The sequence below is a fragment of the Microplitis mediator genome, chromosome 1 (assembly GCF_029852145.1).
Source record: "Microplitis mediator isolate UGA2020A chromosome 1, iyMicMedi2.1, whole genome shotgun sequence".
Classification (NCBI taxonomy): domain Eukaryota; kingdom Metazoa; phylum Arthropoda; class Insecta; order Hymenoptera; family Braconidae; genus Microplitis; species Microplitis mediator.
Window position 1 is genome coordinate 25,060,907 of NC_079969.1, and position 20,752 is coordinate 25,081,658.

The 20,752-nt window shown below is 28.3% G+C and overlaps 1 protein-coding gene across 3 annotated transcripts; it reads right to left on the reverse strand.

Annotated features, from left to right (window-relative positions):
• Positions 1-319: 319 nt before the first annotated feature.
• Positions 320-20,491, reverse strand: LOC130663573 (far upstream element-binding protein 3). Of its 3 annotated transcripts, none has more exons than XM_057462992.1 (12): positions 19,719-20,491; positions 19,265-19,340; positions 16,776-16,970; positions 14,133-14,262; positions 12,789-13,139; positions 11,016-11,409; positions 10,732-10,933; positions 9,957-10,114; positions 9,736-9,877; positions 9,270-9,649; positions 7,526-7,802; positions 320-648 (listed from the first exon to the last, which is right to left on the reverse strand). In XM_057462992.1, exons 1-11 carry the CDS (start codon positions 19,800-19,802, stop codon positions 7,545-7,547), a joined length of 2,370 nt encoding a protein of 789 aa, XP_057318975.1. In that variant the 5' UTR covers positions 19,803-20,491; the 3' UTR covers positions 320-648; positions 7,526-7,544. The 3 variants fall into 3 exon arrangements, with proteins under 3 accessions (XP_057318975.1, XP_057319063.1, XP_057318887.1); XM_057463080.1 differs by lacking the exon at positions 320-648 and adding an exon at positions 1,704-5,323 and having other exon boundaries at positions 16,824-16,970; XM_057462904.1 differs by lacking the exon at positions 320-648 and adding an exon at positions 1,704-5,323.
• Between the last annotated feature and the right edge of the window lie 261 nt (positions 20,492-20,752).

Below are 20,752 nucleotides of genomic sequence, written 5' to 3' on the forward strand. Positions count from 1 at the left end.
AAGTAATTAAAAGTAATAAAATTACTATCGGTAAATGAAAGAAATACAACTCGATGCAAAGTTATTAATTAAAAATAATAAAATATTAATTAATAATCACAGAAATTTGGTGTCTAGTGTGATAAATAATACTGGAATTGTATCCAAAGAAATATATGTTATATTCATCATTAATTTTTATTTATTATATTGTAAAATGATAAAATTATAAATCAATAAAAAATTGTTTAAATTAAAAAACATAAATTTTTTGTAAACAAATTTAATAAATCATCATAATTATAAATATCTATATAATTATTATTATAATGAGTATTCGTAATAAAATTTATCAGTCACCAATCACATTACGAAGACATTAAATTGCAAAAATGTTTAAATTTATCTTTCATGACTCGGTTAATTGCAAGTAGAAAAAGTCCAAAGACATATATATACTTATATAAGTATATATTTTTTTGTTTACTAATACAAAATTTTTAAAAACACACAAATTCACTGATTATATAATACAAGGACGGTCTTAATTGTAGATACATTACATTCACACTTTTGATTAATGAAAACAAATCAAGTATTTATAATTAATTTAATCCTTTTTATTTTTCATCCATGACCACTTCCGGTTTGAAGACTCCGATTAAATTCCTGAAACGATAGATTTCAATTAAAAATTTTATAAATTATTTTATTTATTAATAGTTTATAAATTACAGTAACAGTTAATAAATATATGTATATATTAATGAAGAACAAAATATAATATAGGACAGTACTTTATATATATATATATATAAATAGCTAGAGACTACAATTTCAAAAAGAAAGTTGGTGCGTCAAGTCTAAAAAAAAAAGAAAAAAACAAGAGTGCTGTTGTTCAAAATAAACAATTCAACTAATACAAGTGTTTAATGTGATTTAATCTAAGTAAAAAATATATATCATTCACTAAATAATAGGATAGTCAATTATTCAATTATTAAAATTTTTTTAAACAACAATATCAACACTATTCAGCATGAAACTTATTTTAAACATTAAAAATAAATAGCAACTCATGTTGAGTATATTATCGGTCATAATATATAGATTTAAATATAAATATAAATATATATATATACATATATAAATTTAATTAGTTTAATCATATGTACCTTTTAGTCATTTATAACTATTAAATTAATTACCATTTATAATTAATAGGGTGGTCAGTTTGGAAAGACTATTTTTTTTTCACTCCCACTTCAAAATATTGTTGCAGACATTGAAAAAAAATTCCTGAGTTTCAGCTCGGGATTTTAATTTTAAATACTTGACATTTGATTTTGAAGTTTCCCATTTAAAATACATAGGAAAGTTTGGATTTTTTAAAATTCTCTATAGCTCAGCCGGATTTCAAGTTATCGGGTCGTCGTTTGCGGCATTTTGTAGGTAATTTAATACTTTTCACAAGTCTCCTTAGTAATTTTACTGAGATTTTAATTGTTTTTTCTGTATTGGTTCTGAAAATCATTTTTTTTTATAATAATTTGGGTTTTTAGTTGATATTGACTAAATAACGAAAGTTACAGTAAAAATGCAGATAACGATTTTTTAGGAAATTTGATTCTCTACAAAAAAGGTCCTCTTGGTTAAGTGGCTCAAGTTCTTCGTTTACGTGATATGGGAATTTTATTAATTTTGTAAATAAAATATTTTTTAAAAAATTCGACCAAATGCCTTTTAATTTTAATTTCAAATAAGTAAATAATTTTCTTTTTATTAATTTAACCCATTAATGAAAATACGAAGGATTAAATTTGATGAGCTTCGGAAAAATTTTTGACAAACTTTTTATTTACAAAATTAATAAAATCCCTATATCACGTGAACGAAGAACTTGAGCCACTTAACTGAGAGGACCTTTTTTGTAGAGAATCAAATTTCCTAAAAAATCGTTATCTGCATTTTTACTGTAACTTTCGTTATTTAGTCAATATCAACTAAAAACCCAAATTATTATTAAAAAAAGCGTTTTCAGAACCAATACAGAAAAAACAATTAGAATCTCAGTAAAATTACTAAGGAGACTTGTGAAAAGTATTAAATTACCTACAAAATGCCGCAAACGACGACCCGATAACTTGAAATGCGGCTGAGCTATAGAGAATTTTAAAAAATCCAAACTTTTCTATGGATTTTAAATGGGAAACTTCAAAATCAAATGTCAAGTATTTAAAATTAAAATTCCGAACTGAAACTTTCAGTAAATTTTTTTAATGTCTACAACAATATTTTGAAGTGGGAGTGAAAAAAAAAATAGTCTTTCCAAACTGACCACTCTAATAATCAATCATATTAAGATTTTGTTTTGTTATAACTGAGCTGATGGATCGTTGATGGTATCGTTGAGCTCCCAATTGATTTATCCACTTGTTTGTTCCGATTATTTATAAATACTAAATTTTATTGTATTTATGTTTCCTTAGTTTTAATATTATAACACTTAGATATTTATAATTAAATACATTTAATTTATTACATTTTTCTTCTATTATTTAATGAGGTTTGCCATTCAAAATAAATTATTTTCACTTAATGGAGAGCTAAGTTTTCAGAGCATCCAAGATTGTTCCGTAGATTCGTGTCTAAGCTTTATTTACCTCTGACAAAAATTTCAATTATTACAAAAACTATTACAATTTTTAGTCGTTTCAACAAAATCTCCTAATTGTTCGTAAATTTTTGAATAATTCGAGAATTAACGAATAATTCAAAAACTTCAAATAATTCGATTCGATACGAATAATTTGTAAGTTAGAATTATTCGCACACCCCTAGTTTTTCATTAAGACAATTACCCTTTTTTCAAATTTGTTCCCTATAAGGTAAAAGACCTAGTACCCGTTCAGGGAACTAGTACCCGATCACTCCATGTATATTAGGGTGCTTCAAAAAAAACTTTAATTTTTTTTTTTCGCTCTTACCCCATAAAACGTTAGTGGTTGCCGAGAAAAAAATCTTCGCAAAAAATGGGCTTTCTAGCTCAACTCTAAGTGGTCGCTATTTTAATTTTAATTTCCTATCTGATTAACATGTAAAAATTTTTTTTTTTTTTCAAAGTGTAAATACTCGTAAGCTGCTGAATATTTTTTAAATTTATACATAGATCTTCAAAGTAGAGATCTCAAGCTTTCTAAAACCCTATGACAAGTCATAATTACCATTATTCAAATGTCAATTAAAGCTATCTAAAAAGTATCGATTTTGTATTTCAAAATGAAATTGTTAATTTTCGATTTTTTTTTTTTGCTAGCTTCAATTGGGGATAATTATGACTTGTCATAGAGTTTTGGAAAGCTTGAGACATCAACTTTGAAGATCTATGTATAAATTTGAAAAATATTCAGCAGCTTACGAGTATTTACACTTTGAATAAAAAAATTAATTTTTACATGTTAATCAGATGGGAAATTAAAATTGAAATAGCGACCACTTAGAGTTGAGCTAGAGAGCCCATCTTTTGCGAAGATTTTTTCCTCGGCACCCACTAACGTTTTAAGGGGCTAAGAGCGAAAAAAAAAATAAAATTTTTTTTTGAAGCACCCTATTGTATATCTATATTTACTAAATTCTACTAAATATAGATATAAAAATATATGAGTGATCGGGTACTAGTTCCCTGATCAGGTACTAGGTCTCTCACCTTAAATAACAATTATAATTTCGAACTAAAAATTAATAATAAAAACATTTTTACTTATAATACTTATCGATGTCGTTTTCGTTGTAAAATGACAAACCTCATATCTTATCATATAAATATAAAAAAATAAAAATTAAACCGTATAGATCATAATGAATGATAACTGATACGAATGTCATATAATATAAATAATAATAAAAATAATAAAGTTGATAAAGAGGACGTCCATCAATAACTGGTATTACGTTAAACCTCTTAGGCCTCTCCTATTTCCTGAAGAATGCATTTCATATATTGATATATATCATTTGACAAGTGAGTAAAAAAATAAATAAACAATATAAATTAAATGCATTGCAATTGCTAAACTAGAATTTCAAGCACATCTATATGTGTATGTAATATGTTAAATACATATATATATATACATCTACATAAATATATATATGTATTGATAATTGTACAATTTGTAATACGTCGCAGGCTCTAGACAGCTGGGATCCGCATCTAAAAATGAAACTAATGCAGTACAATGTAAACCTAAATTACATTAATTGAAATAAATAAAAAATTAAACAAATAAATGACTAATTAATATATAGAATATAATATATTATATTAAGGCATGGGTATTTAAATATCATTAAAAGTGTACACAAGTAAAAATTTTCTCAACTATTAATATTGGTTAATTAATACAAGATTATCAATTAAATATTTTAATAATTATAGTAATTGATAATATAAATGACAATATGAAAAAGCAAAAATAATTAAAAAGACAATGATATTATTATTATAATTAATAATAATAATTATTAAAGCACACGAGGCTGCTGCATCAGACACGAAAACCTAACATACATATTTTTTTATCATTATACCAATTATAAATTATATTTTTCAATTCGTCCACATCAGTTATTATTATAATTGTCCATTATTTAAATTTAAATTTTACTTTTTTTCCAATTCATTTTATAAGCAGTCACGTCATACATTTTCCCAAGATCTTCAGTTTGCTGCTTCACCTGCCAATACATACCGTCTTTGCTTGCTTGCTATCATCTTTTATATATTTTTTTTTCTTTATATTACAATACAGTAAAAATTTTTTGATAAGAAATATCTGACAGTATTTATTTATTTTTTTTTTTATGGAACACTGACGGACTACGTTTGATTATACATTAATTATTAATTAATATAATTTTTCAGCGATTAAAAATATAATATCCTACGGTGTTTTTATATTTTTAGTAATTAATACTATTAATTATAATCAATTAATTAAAATAAAAAAAGAAAAGTAAAATAACATAAAGAATAAATTTACGGAGGACTTTGTATTATACTGTGATCTTAACTATTTTTATCTTTATATTCATTTAATATTTTTTTTAAATTTATATTTAAATGATTTTTATACTTAGTCATATTTTTTTTTAATCGCTATGCAAGCGGATCGTAAATTACCATAGACGTTTATCTTAATCATCATTATTAATATAATTGTAATTGTATATGTAATATTTTTTTTCATAATTTGTTTTTTTCTTAATTATTTTAATGAATTAATTTTGTAATATATTGTGAAGACAGCAGGTAACCGCGTCCCAATGGAAAGCTATCTGAAAACTGTGGGAAATGAAATGATTACTGTAGAAAAAAGAAAATAGTTTTGTTTTTTGTTATAATTAACAAATCACAATCAATTATCACAATCAGTTGATAATTATTATTTTTTTTTGTTAAATATTTGCAATAATTTTCAAAGGTGTAAAACATAAATATACATTCAATATCATATTTTTTAAGTTAAAAAATAGCAACAGTTAATTTATGACCCTGAAAAATTTAAATAACGCCAGATATTTAAAACAAATATATAAATATATATATGTATAATAATAATAGTAATAATAATAAAAAATACATACATGATATATAATATAAAATATAATTATATAATATCGGATTAATATTGTTACACCATTGATAAACAATCATGTTTAAAGATTGATAATTGTTTAAAATTGTTAATGACAATTTTAAACTTATTCATTAATTGTTATTACAGTCGACTTGGTCATAAGCCTGGTCTAGGGGATTCAGGAGAAATTTTTATTGGAATTTCGATCTCCCCACTACCAGGCGTTTAGTTTTGTTCTCGACTACTCGTTATAAGCCTGTTTTATTTAATCTTCTATATTATTAAGAGAATAAGGAAAATTTTGTTCCCGCCATACCCTCGCAGATTTGAATCACGGTGGAAACACGGTGAGTTTGTTCCTTTTCCCCCACTGTGATTATGCGGTGTATCCACCGTGATTCCACGGTGTTTTCACTGTGATTACGCGGTGGATACACCGTGGAACCACAGTGGTGAAATAGCGCAAAGCCACCGTGGAATCACGGTGGATACACCGCGTAATCACAGTGGATACACTGTGTATATCCGGTGGTAAAATAAAAACCACGATGGATCCACGGTGTTTACACTTCCACGGTGTTTCCACCGTGATTCAAATCTGCGAGGGTATCTATATGATAGAATTAGTTAATGTTATTGAAATTGGTATCATTAGATAGGTCTTGACTTGAATTTGTGTCTTTTCATAGTTTAAACTCTTTTTAATTGCCAAGTATTGAGATAAATAGATTTATCTATATCATTCGAATTACATTTAAATTACGCGGGAAAAAAGACGATCGTATTTATTTTCTTTACATAAATTAATACTTTAATTATTCTGTCACTAAATATGACTGAATGTCACTGAATATATAACTATATTATTTATATCGCGTTACTTATTCCAAAATGACAGATTTTTATGCTCCCTTTTGGATTTAGGAAGCTTCTCAAAGCCAAAAAAGTGTGCATAGAAAAAAAAAGGATTCATTGACACAAGAAATCTTTACTCGCCTAAAGAAAATTTTTACTTACCCCAAGAAATTTTTTGCATTGTGAATTGAAAACAAAAATGTATTTAGAACTAGAAAAATTACTTGGTGCAAGGAATTATTTCTTGACCAAAAAAATCTTTTCTCCCCCCAAGACAATTTTTGTATTTAATCGATAATGCATAAAATTTCTTGGAGCAAATTAAAATTTTCTGCGGCAAGAAATCCTTTTTTTCTGCGTATTTTATAAATTTAATAGAAATATTTGGGCAGTCACGTAGTGACTGCAGGTTGCTCGTATGATTTCAAACGTCAAATTTACGTTTTGTTACATACGTCAGTATCCCGATTTTTCTAGTGCTTATAGCACTAAAATAAATACTTATATTTTTACACTAATAATAATTGTACTGGAAAAAATTATAGTGACAACGGTATTAATTACAGTAATAATAATAATAATTGTTATTGATCAACATGATGCTCAATAAAACTTTTAAATTGTAACAGAAGCTTTAATTGTAATTAATGATTACAATTATCAACAATAAATTATATTTTACTTAATATTTATTAAAATATTATCCGCGAAAGATCGATAGTAAATTTTCATAATTAATTTTGATATTTTGTTCCTGTTGTTAGTTTATAATTTAAAGAATTTTAACGGAGGCTAATAACGAGCTGTCTGGTACGAAACTCAAAAAAGTGGTTAAGTGGGAAGCTTTTTGGACTCAGTACCTGCCGATTGGGGGAAGAGGCTTATGAAGGGCAGGCGTATGACGGGTAGTCGACTGTCTGAGCTTTTAAAAATTGCATATTTTATTTTAAACTTTCAAATACTTAAATTTAAATTTGAAAAAAATGTATTTTTGAATGACATATGCAATTTCTAAAAACTGTTATAAAAATAAAAAATAAATAAATACTTACTTATTAATATTGTAGACTCTTAATTATCAGCGTTAGGCTGGGAGTAAGAGTAGTTTTGATAGCCAGTGGGAAACCCTGGATTCTGTTGCCCTGGATTTTGTTGTTGTGGTGCACCAGCACCCGGTGCATAATAATTTCCGGGAGTTGATCCAGGATTCATGCCTGGATAAGCTCCGTATGCTTGTGGAAAGGCATTTGCTGGTGTTGGTGCAGCTGGTGTTGCTGGTTGACCTTGCATTGCTTGTGGTTGCATTTGTGTTTGGCCCATTGGATTATTCTGAAAATTATAATTAAATTTGTTATGCATCAAATTATATTTTGTTTATCGTTCATAAATACAACCGACAAATATTTTAAAATAATAATTTTATATTTTTTCATGAAAGGTTGATCCAAAATAATAAGTTTTTTCGAATTCCGCATTGTTTTTTAGTTATTTTCGTTTCAAAGTCAAGCTCTTAAATCGATCAGAAGACTATTTTATTTATGAGCTTACCATTAAAATGAAAATAACTAGAAAACAATGCGGAATTCGAAAAAACTTTATTGGAAATAATTTGTAGGGAATAAAATTGTCTACAAAAAATGTCCCATGATATTTTGTGATAAGTCTTATAGTTTTGCCAGAAAAGTAAAAAGATCTTAAAATTTAATATGAATTCGACTTCAACCTCAAATAACTTTTCAACAAATGGATTTATCAAAAAATGATAAGATACTTTTTTTGTAGAGCATTCAATCCTCTACAAAAACATGTCGGTAGATTTATACTACGGCGAAGCGGAACCTCTTAATATTGAGAGCTCTAATTTTCACAGGCGTATTTTTATACCTAAATGAAATTTTTGAACCTGTTTCCGAGAAGAAAAAAAAATTGCCGAAGTGAGGCGAAAAAAATTTTTCGATCGTAAAGCACACTCTGATGCTTCACATCATGAGTCGTGCAATTGTTATTTCTTGAAACACCCTAATATATACAGTGAAACCTGGATAAGTGAGACTCGAAGGGACCAAGATTTTTTCTCACATATCGAGGTTTCTCAGTTATAGAGGGACAATCAGATTGGGAAGATCAGCATCATAAATAAAAATGTAATATTTGTTATTAATGTATACAGAATTAAATAATAATAATCTATTTAAGGACATTAAAATTAGTATAAAAACATGAACTTAAAAATCGGAACGTTTTTCATGGAACGAAAATAAAAAAACGAAATGAAAAGTGAAAATCTACAGGATTTAGATTTCTGAAATGTTTCGCACGTCAGCCGATAATTGCAGGCCATCCCCAACTACCCCTTAAGTCACCTTTAGATTCAAATTACATAAATTATTTTCATTTTCGTTGCGTAAAAACGTTCCGATCTTCAGGTACATATAAAAAACTAAGTTATTTTGGTTTGTTTGAAACAACTTTTCCGTCAATAATATTTCTACAGTAAATAATTTGTCCAATTTTGCTTTATCACCGATAGCTGAATTTTCAAAATATTTGTGTAGAGTTTCTAAAGCTATTTCTGCTTCACGTTTTGTCACTTTCTTTTGAAATATTATTTATTTGTTTAATTTATTTATACGTATATATATAGAGACTGCAGATAACCGAGTGCTTAGTCACAATGTCGCTGATAATAAAATAAAAAATCGTCCGTAAAATCTAAATCGAGACTTAGCTTATTAAAAAACCAAGAAAAAAAAGTAAATAATAATAACGATATTAATAACAAATAAAAAATTATACCTTTCCAGCTTTCATTTGTGCTTCAATAGCTTCAGCTTCTTTTATTTTACCAATACTACGATAGTACTCAGCCCACTGAGCACTGTAATCAGCTTGTCCGCCATTCTGTGTAGCATTTTGTGGCTGAGCTTGTTGATTAGGTTGGGGCTGCTGCTGTTGCTGAGTCGCTTGTGCAGCAGCTGCGGCACCTGGAGCTGCAACAGCAGCGACCGCTGCCGCAGCTTGCTGCTGGGCTGGATCGGCCTTTGCTTGTTTCGACTGTTGCTCAATCAATTCAGCCTCGCGATGCATTCCCAAAGAACGATAATATTCAGCCCATTGGGCACTGTAGTCTGGTTGACCAGTTTGAGGATTTATTTGCACGGGTTGCGCAGTAGCAGCTGTCAAAAATCACATTTTAAATAATTTAGTACCAACAATAAACTATCGCGTAATATTATTAAGAGTAAATATAATATATACTAACAGGCATCAGTTGGTTGAGCTTGAGTAGGCCATGTTTGATAACCTGCACCTGCGTTCCATGTCGGATTGTAACCAATTGCACCCTGAGCACCAGCGTATGCTGCATTTGCACCTCCTTGGAAATCATGCATCGGATCATTTTGCTAAAAAAAGTTCATGTTTTTTTTATAATTTACAATTAGATAAATAAATATAGTAATTTATTGATGATAATTTATATACCACGCCTAGTTTTTCATTAAATATCCTCTTGGCATGTTCTACTTGTTCTGGAGAGCCACGAATAATAAAAATCTTTTCAGTTTCAGTGCCTGGATTTCTACGATCAAGTTCACAGTGTGCTCCTGTTTGCTGATTTATTTGTTTTATTGTCTCGCCACCTTAAATTTTAATAAAATAAATTTAAAAAAACAATTAATTAAATGAAATCAAAATAACTCGGGAAAAAGTTTGGATCTGCCTAGATCGAATTAGATCAGGTCTAATCAAATTTTATGTATGAATAAGTATGAACAGATCTGATATGCTCTGTTCAGATCAAAGTAGATCTAGGCTAATACAACTTCCTGCTTAAAAATTAGTCTGTCTAGATCTGAACAGATCTAATTTCATCTGGGCAGATATAGACAAAATGCAGATCTAAACTTTTTTCCCCGGGAATAAATGAAAATAATTTATTCACACTAGTGGTGTCTCTTTAATTGTAAAAATTCATATACAGTCCAGTCGCGTTATAAGTCCGCCGACTTATATTTCTTGGAAAACACTCCCTCTCTATGACTATGAAAATAATCATGTACACACTCACACGCTTGCAAAGTAGGGGAAGTGTGAGTTACGGCGTTCAACTGCTGAGCAGAAGTGGAGGTACAGGAATTCTTAGAATTATATTCCCCTACACCCCTGTAGGCGGACTTATAACGCGATTCGACTGTAATTTCTTTCATTTATTGTTTAGAGTCGTAGACATAAATAAATAATTAAAAATGTATATTACCTTTGCCAATAATTATTCCACACTTAGTTGAAGGTACATTGTATGTAGCTTCTATTTTGTCTTGCATCGAGCCACCTCCTTGTCGTCGATCCCAACCTCCGTATTCATTAGGACGTCCACCACCGCCTCCATTATTATTACCACCTCCGAAGCCATTGCCACGTGATCCACTTCTTCCTGCAGGCGGTCTATCATCTCGTCTCTGTAATTTAAAAAAAAGTTAGTATGTTAAATTTCTTACTGATAACTCAAAATTTAAATTTAAATTTAAAAAAGTTAGAGACCGTGACACTATCGATGAGCTCTTGAATTCGCTGACGAGCTTGTTCTACAGCTTGTGGTTTTCCTGACAGTAAACATTTTCTATCACCTGGACCCTCTTCTCTTCCCTGCTGAAACTGTACTCGTGCTCCGGTTTCAGATTGAATTTTCTTGATCATGTCACCTCCTTTGCCGATAACAACACCGACAGCTGCTCGCGGTACTAATACTTCACATCCGTCGCCATTATTTGACGGTGCTGATGACGATCCGTGATTATTGAAGCCATTGTCATTAGAAAAACTATTTCTCTCATTGTTTCGTGGTCCACGATGAAACATTTGCATTTCTTTTTCGGCTATCAGTTCATACACTAATTGTTTAGCGTACTCTACTTTCTGAGGATCTCCAGTTATTCTAAAATAATTTTTTATTTATTTTTATTTTTATTTATTAAACTTTAATGCCAAGGCTTAAGCCGAATGGCAAATATACAAAACAATATTAACAGTATCAATATGAACATTGAATAATATCAATAATTCATACTATTAGTATTTATATTTATATTAAATGTATAAGACTATAATAAAAATTTATGAATAATTCTATAATAAGACTATGAAACTCCAACCATCCAACCCATTAACAATTTAAACGTTCAGTTTTAGACGAGTAGCTCATTCTTGAAAAGGATTAGAAACAAGATTTTCTAAAGATTGTCTATCACAATATTTTATTTCATTATGCTAAAAGAAAGCCAATACCAGTAGCATTTCCATTGATTTCGAGATTAAGAAACAACTCAAACGCTTTGTTTTTAAAAGCTTCGAGGCCTTGAGAGTTTATGACTTCGCGTGATAATTCCTGCCAAAGACGAATTGCGGTGGTAACACGACTTTATCTCTCAGGACAAAATCTCCTTGGCAAAATCTCTCCAGGATAAAATTTCTAAAATTATTTTTATGTCCAATCCCTGATGGCCATACTATCACTTCAAATATTTGACGTTCAGTGATTTTGATTAACTTCACAGTAAGTTTAAACCAAGTTTTTGCAATTGACGATGATGTCCAATTTGGGCTGGGAATTTCCCTTGATTTCATACATGTATGTGTAACACATTCTATTTATTTATGATACATACATAAAATGTGAAAAAAAAACCTGAATACGATTCCAGTCGTAAGTGTAGAAATCATTATAATTACATAGATTATTATAAGATCTCGTTTATAGAGTTCGTGTTCGACAGATTTTTTCCTGGAGAGATTTCGTCGGGGAGATATCATGGTGGAACCAATTACGGTAACTACAAACGAATCCTCACAGGTGGTGGTGTCAAAGTTTGCTACTTTCAAATTTATATTGTTTTAAGCCGCAAGTCTAACGGATGCCTTTGGTCGTCATCTTCATTTTTATAATTCCCGGTTGCATTAAATTTCCTGATAATTCTCGATATTCTCTTTTGTGGCCACCTTGTAAAAGGCTACTAAAAAGTTTATCATTGAAAAATCTTCTTATACGTATTTTTAAAAATGAAATTTCGTATTTTATATCAACTATCCCAAACCCTAGATTACTACTAACGAATTGATTAAATTCCAAGAACATGTATTTAAATATTTAAATACTTTCGAGCGGTATCTTAAATTTTAACTGCCGCAATCAAATTCCCAGATACTCTTCAAATTTCCCTGACATTTCCATACTTCCCAGTTGCATTAAATTCCCGATATTCCCTTTTGTTGCCCCCCTGCTAATTAATTAAACAAACAAACAAATAAAATATTTACCTCAAAGGTTTTTCTTGTTCTTGTGAAGGTCCATCCTGAATAACAACCATTTTGGCGCCAGATTTTTCTTGAAGCTGTTTAATAGTTTCCCCGCCTTTGCCAATAATTAATCCAACTTTTGGACCAGGTATCATTATTTCCACATTACCTGGATGACTATTACTGCTCATCATCGGACCTCCACCTCCACCACCACTTCCTCCGCTACTTCCGCCGCCACTACTACCTCCGCCCCCTCCCCCGCCTCCTCCACCACCGCTATTATTAGGATTAGGCATGTTCATGTCACCCATACCGCCTTCAGATCGGCAGCGCTGATTGACGATCGACAGTACTAAGTCCTTAGCACGACTGCAACACACAAATAATAAATAATTATATAAATAATCAAATGAATTAATTAGTTAATAATATTAATTTAAATAAACTAATTATTAAATACTAAGCAATATACAATACACATAATACAATATTTGTTTGCAAAGCACAATCATATATGGCTGTAATAATTCCGAATTATAAAAAATAATAATTTACATCATTTTCTTTTATATTAATATAATAATTAAACCAGTAGCGATAATTACAATTAATTATTAAATTTTTAAATCAACTATTTTTTTTTTTTTTTTAAATACAATTTAAATAAATTTTATAAATTGTCCTCCTGGTTTCTATATGTTTGAGATATCCCATGCACAATTCTATCCTCCCTACAATTTTTTTCACATTTAAATCTCACACTTACAATCCCTATGTAAAAATAAAAAACTATTATTATTTTAACAAAATAAAAATAATAAAAACAAAAAAAAAATATTTCTTTCAATAAAATATCATGATCAGTATTGATATACATGATTATAAATATATATATATGAAATATATATAAATATATGAAGTATAAAATTATAAAAAATGAAATAATAAGACGTAGTGTCCATGGTCGCTCCAGGATCTACAATAATTCTGAAAAAATGTCAACGATTTTGATATTTCTATATAAATGCATGTGCGATATAAATTATTTAAATTATCAAACAATTATATGTGTATATATATAAATATATAGTGAAATATGGCAGACATTTATTTAAAACAATATCAAGGAGGATAGTATGCTTGGTAATTATATTTATAAATAATAATTAGAAAACAAAAAGTAAATCTAAAGCAGATAAAAATCAATGTCGTAAATATTTTAAGGGGTAATTTCATATGGGATTGCATTGCATACAAAATAATAACAATAATAATAATAATAATAATGAAAAAATAAATAAAATATAAATAATACTGCAGTAATAAAAACAAGAAAATAAAAAAAAAGGGAAAACGAGTTACTTGACAGCTTCTCTTGAACCCGTTAAGGTACAAAGACGTTCAGGCAGACCGCCACTTTCGGGTGCCATTTGTATTTTACACCCCGTTTCACTTTGCAACCGTGTAATTTGTTCACCACCCCGTCCAATTACTAAAAAAATACACACAATTATTAATTTATTAAATAGTACTTAAAGTTAATTGATTAATTAATTACTATAATTATTTATTATATGAGTAGTTACACAAAATTTGGTTTAATTTATGTCTAAAAATATTTCAGATACTGCTAGACATATATAATTATTGATAATATATAAATACAGGTAATTTATGGACATATGATAAATATAAATATATAAAATTTGAAATTAGGGGCATTCTCAGACAGTGCCCGCCATTATTTAAATAAATTGTAAAAAAGACAACGCAGTTACAATTTTGCCGAGATATAGATTTAAAAAAAAATTATAGAATTGACATAAAGATTTTACAGAAATTTATTTTCCAAATTTCGTTTGACTCCTAATTGATATCAACTGTAAATAATTTTTTTAAAAATCTATATCTTGGCGAAATTGTAACCGCGTTGTTTTTTTTTTTCAACTAATGCTTCAACTTTTTTTTAATTAATTATCAAAATTTTATTACGGGAATTAAAAATTAAAGTTATTTAATGTTTTTAAAAAGGAGGAGGAAACTGTCTGAGAATGGCCTTAAGTTTTTCAAAAATTTATATTTGTTCTCCTGAAACGTCGGTCTATTGTCACTCAGTTTTTTTCTGTCAGAACTTGGAGTGAATTCGGATTGAAATAAAATCCGTATTCACTCCCGATTTTTTACAGTATCAATTTTATTTTAATAAAAAATTAATTTCTTTCAGTAAATGTCTTATTGATTCAAATAATTGTTAAATCAAGAGTATCCATTTTTTAATAAATTTTTTCTGTTCAATGTAGAGCCCTAGTCATGTTGCCTTTACTGTAAACTAATACTTTAAACCACATTATTTACAAAATAATTCAAACACTACTAAAGTAATATATTTGATACTAAATTTTTTCAACTCGTGACTTTGTCAGCATTCATGTCGACGTCTCGTGTACCTGAAGATCGGAACGTTTTCCGCACAACGGAAAAAAAAATTGAAAAGTAAAAAAACTACTGGATGACTAGATTTCAAAATTTTTCGCATATAGATGCTGGTATGTCAGCCGAAATTCTTCGGCCAACCCCAACTTCCGAAACTACCCCTTAAGTAATCAAATTACATAAATTTTTTTTTATTTTCGTTAAGCGATAAACGTTCTGATCTTCAGGTACATGAAGTCTCAGGAGTTCAACTGTCAAAAAATTTAAATTTATCATCAAAAAATATTATCGATAAAATAACTGTAAAAAAAAAAATAAAAAAAAGTTTGATAAATCCAAAAGTGCACGACTCTTAAGACTCATTTGCAAAAAAAGCAAAAAAGAAAATGTACGATAAAAGTTTCAAGGACAATTTGTTTTTGTTTTTTTCTTTCCGTTAGACTAGAAATTAAAATTTCGCTCCGAAAAATAGTCAGATGTATTTTTTCGCGCAGGTGCAACTGGTGTGACGAAAGTATATGTAAGAAACATATATAGATATACAAAATTAGTTAAGCTCTTTTTATTAATTATAATTAAACGGGGTCAAATTTGATGGCCATTTATGACACACTTCTTCTTCGGCCCTAAAATAATCTTTTTAAAAAAAAAGTTATCCAAATAATGGCTTTTTTCTCGAGTTTTTGTGTTTACGGACACTTTCTACTGCTTGACGGGAAAATTTTTTTTTACATTTTGATGCTTTTCTAGTTATTTAATACATCAAATTTTTCTTTATAAGTAATAAAATTAATCCTTATTAAATTCTCTATTCGATAATGTGTAACTTGGTTAAGTTCCGTGGACTAACAAGAGTAAAACAGTAGCGAAAAAAAGGTAAACTGAATTTTTCGATCGTAAAGCACACTCTAATACTTCGCATTAAGAGTCGTGCAAAAATAAAAATTAGACTTAAAGTTACCAAAATTTTATATAACTACCCAACTATATCTATTTCACATTATTAATCTCACTGAATTAGTTTCTTTTTTTAATTAAATTAATTTTCAAATAAAATTTATTGGGAATTAGAATCACTGATTGCTACATTATCGGATAAAATTAATAGATAAAATAATTCCGGATAATAAAGTTATAAATAAAAATAAACGAATTGAATAAAATGTGATTCTAACTCATAATAAATATTAAATAATTTTTTATTTGATATATATTATTGGTTAAAAAGTAATCGGTGAACAGCCGATTATATATTTAAATCCAACTAGTCCGTGATAATAATGTTAATGATAATAAATGTTTTACTCGGATTAAGTACAGTTATTTTGACTGAATTATAATCATTATAAGAAAATAAATAAATAAATAAAGCAGTAAAAAAATATATTAATGAGTATAAATACTAATAACTGTAATTAATTAATTAATAAATATTGTTTAACTTCAATCAAAATAGTTGTAAAAATCAGTTAATTAAAACAAATATTATGTTAAATTAATAATAACGCGTGGATCAGTTTTTTAATAAAGATTAGGAATTTTTCTTTTAATGAATAAAATTCCTAAACTTACTTAATCCGACCATTTTGTCCGGAACTCTGATATCTTCATTGCAAATACCTCCCAAGCTAGATGTTGGCGATGATACTGGTGCTCCTCGATTCCCTCCATTGTCTCCTATTCCTCCCAACGGTCCGCCTCGCATTCCAATTAATGGATCTTGTGCTAATTTCTTTGCCTCTGGTTCTGTAAATTCATCACTGAACCCTATAATCAAACAGAATAATTACATTAATTTCAAATGCAATTTATTAGAAAAAAATTATTTACTGTGTATAAATAATAACATGGTGGCCACGGATTTTCGAGATAGAAATTTCCTGACTGTTCCAGGTAATCCAGTCAAACAATTCAAAAAAATTTCTGACTATATGTAGTAATATTAAACCATTGGAAATATTTATTTAATTCAAAATAAAATGCTATCAGTCAGTTCAATAAATAATCAATTATTGTCGTTAAATGAAACTTTATTTTATTATTTGTCAATGTTCGTAGATTTTTTTTATTTATTAAATGAATAATTTTTTATTTTTTATTTTAAATCTATGTTTTTATATAACTTACTCTGTAATAAAATATAAATAAATTTTTCATTTCCACTAGAATAAATTTCATAAATAAGAACGTTTTATACAATAGTAATAAAATATTAATCAAGTACGCGAATAATAAATATAGTGAAACTTATTAGTTCAATACTTATGTATACTTTTAATGTTTTTGGTTTTTTAACTTGTCAATATGCATGTTAATAACTTGAAGATCCTGAGGATTGGTTTCTACTAAGACTTTTTTTTTCTAACAGCCTTTTTAATTCTAACTGCTTCATTTTTCCGCTGTTTGAATCAATTTCTACTAATTTTTTTTCAAGATAAAATTACAATTGCATTCGCGCCGCACACTTTTTGAACAGTTTTGACAGACAAAAAAAATTTATCGGATTTTTTCAGTCAAAAGAAAAGAAAGTAAACATTTTTCCAGCTTTGTAATGAAATTCGCTGACTTTTTCCTGATTTTTCCAGTTTTCTGATCTGGTTTTAAAATTTTTTTATTATGCACGATTCCGGAGTAATAAAAAATCAATCATAATTATCGGAAAAATTTATTGAAACTCGTAGACCGTTTTAAGACGAGCAGAAATTTTGAAATTTTCTTTTGATAGTTTTCTTAGGATTACTCCGGGTCCGTGAAGAATAGAAAAATTTAAAGACCAAATCAGAAAACTAGACACTCAAACTACAATTTTTTATGTTTGTTTTTATTGTACGAACATTTTCCTTCGAGTTACCACTTATTGAAAATCACTTGAAAATTTTGAATTTTTTTTTAATATCCTTTAATTTTTGAGACTAATGTATTATTTTTTAAACTGTCGCAATTAAATTTCTGGATAATTTTCGAAATTCCCTCAAATTTCCATATTTCCCGGTTGCATTAAATTTCCCGATATTTACCTTTTGTGACCACCTTGTAGAAGGCTACTAGAAAGATTATCATTTAAAAATCTTTATACAGTCGACTTCGTCATAAACCTGGTCTAGGGGACGTAGAGGAAATTTCTCTTGGAATTAAAATCTTCCCACTACCGTGCGTTTAGTTTTGTTCTCGACTACTCGTTATAAGCCTGGTTTATTTAATATGAGTTTAAACATCATATTTACGTTTTGTTACATACGACAGTATCCCGATTTTTCTAGTGCTTATAGCGCTAAAATAAATAAACTTTTTACACTAATAATAATTGTAATGGAAAAAATTATAATGACAACGGTATTAATTACAGTAATAATAATAATAATTGTTATTGATCAACATAATGCTCAATAAAAATTTAAATTGTAACAGTAGCTTTAATTGTAATTAATCATTACAATTATCAACAATAAATTATATTTTACTTAATATTTATTAAATTATTATCCGCGAAAGATCGATAGTAAATTTCCATCATTAATTTTGATATTTTGTTCCTATTGTTAGTTTATAATTTATAGAATTTTAACGGAGACTTATAACGGGCTGTCTGGTACGAAACTCAAAAAAGTGGTTAAGTGGGGGCTGTTTGGACTCAGTACCTGTCGATTGAGGGGAAGAGGCTTATAATGGACAGGCTTATGACGGGTAGTCAACTGCATATCTAAAAAAATGACATTTCATATTTTATATCAACTATCCCAGACTCCAGATTACTATGAACAGATTTATTAAATTTCAAGTACCCGTATTCAAATATTTAAATACTTTTAAACATTCCCACCAAATACCAATTAAAATATCAATAAACAATAATAAAATAATGACGTCAAAAAGCTGGTACTGGATTACAACCAAATATGAACCCCTTGCATGCAATCTGTTGTTATTTATTCCCCAATCTTTTGCTAGTGGTAATTTTTCATTATCCCCTTTTTCTTTTCTCTTATTTTATCCTTCTCAAAACTCATATTTATTTCACCGATTGGCTTAAACAAGTAAACAAATAAATAATTTAAAATTACCTGTACTGTCTTCAAGTGACCTCTTGATCCCACCATCGGTATTTTGATTGCCACCAGGATTTATTTTAGCAGCGATCTGAAAAAAATAACAAAATAAAATCCATCAATAACAGAACCAATCAAAAAAATTTAATCGGAGAAAATATAAATAAAAGCACTGCATCCTATAATCAATACTATCATTCATTTATTCAGCTCCAGACAGCAGTCTCGGTATAAGTCGCTATAAAATTTATGATTCTAAATCCACGTTTTCTATATTAAGTTCAAGAGTTTAATGGAAAAAAAAAAGTTTAAAAGTTTAAAAGTAAAATAAAAGGTCAATACAGTATAAGTCTGTATGATAAATTTAAATTTAAAACTTAAAAGCATACTTGGAATAATACTATTTATAACTATTAAATTATATATAATATTAGAATATATACATATATATGTTGTATGAATCATATACCTGTTTCGCACGTTGTAATGCCGCGGCAAAAGCCGAACTCTGGCTGAAATTCTGAGGCGGAGCAACCGCTGAATAATCACTCATTGTTAACCATCAAATTTTAAAACGTACCGGTTTATTTATTAGTCTTTAATTACTATTGTTAATTAGTATATAAATTTAACTGATTTTAATTTTTTTATTTTTTAAATTCACTGCACTTTAAATACTCAAAATTTATATTTATTTATATTAAAGTACTGATGCTATACGACGTGACAAAAAAAATTAATCAAGAAAAAAAAAATTTTTTTAACTACAACTGAAGAATGCGTTAAGAGAATATGGATAATTAGTAATGGCGCGCAAGCGTCAGTAATCTACTAGAATCACCAGGAATCAGATACGTGATGCTGAAGAACGAGAACGAGATTTAAAGTTGATAATAATGATGGTTATAATTATGGTGATGGGTGATGACGATGATGCAGCCCTTGGAACTTAGGCCGACACTGGGAACTTGTGACTGATTACTTTTTTTTTTTTTTAAAACGCACCACACTTTGTTTGAGGTACCACCAAAAACTCGAGATTTAGTTTTAGAGTAATAAAATAATTATTTTTAATTACCCGGTGGTTAAATTAATTTAAACTGAAGGTATGTATTTAAATAGTGAGTAAAAATCCACGAAGATTTAAATATTTCGTGGTTTTTAAGACAAAAATGCTTGGATTTGGACTCGAGTATCTCCAAGCAATTTCCAAGCTCTTTAACTCTTGCCAACTCCCTGGCTCCAACTACTGGAATTAAATGGAAACTCGAATGTTGACCTGGATGATCCTTTCACCAATCAGAATCCATTATGACGCTTTTTTATGTCGACGTTTGATGCTTCTTCATTAGGATGATTTTAACCAATCATCATCATCAGACTAAACAATTATCATTTTATTGAAAATACTTTTGTGGAATGAGTGTGAATGTAGCAGATGTCAGAAAAATTTTAAATTATTAATAAATAGAGTAAATAATTGATAAAATAAAATTTAAAAAA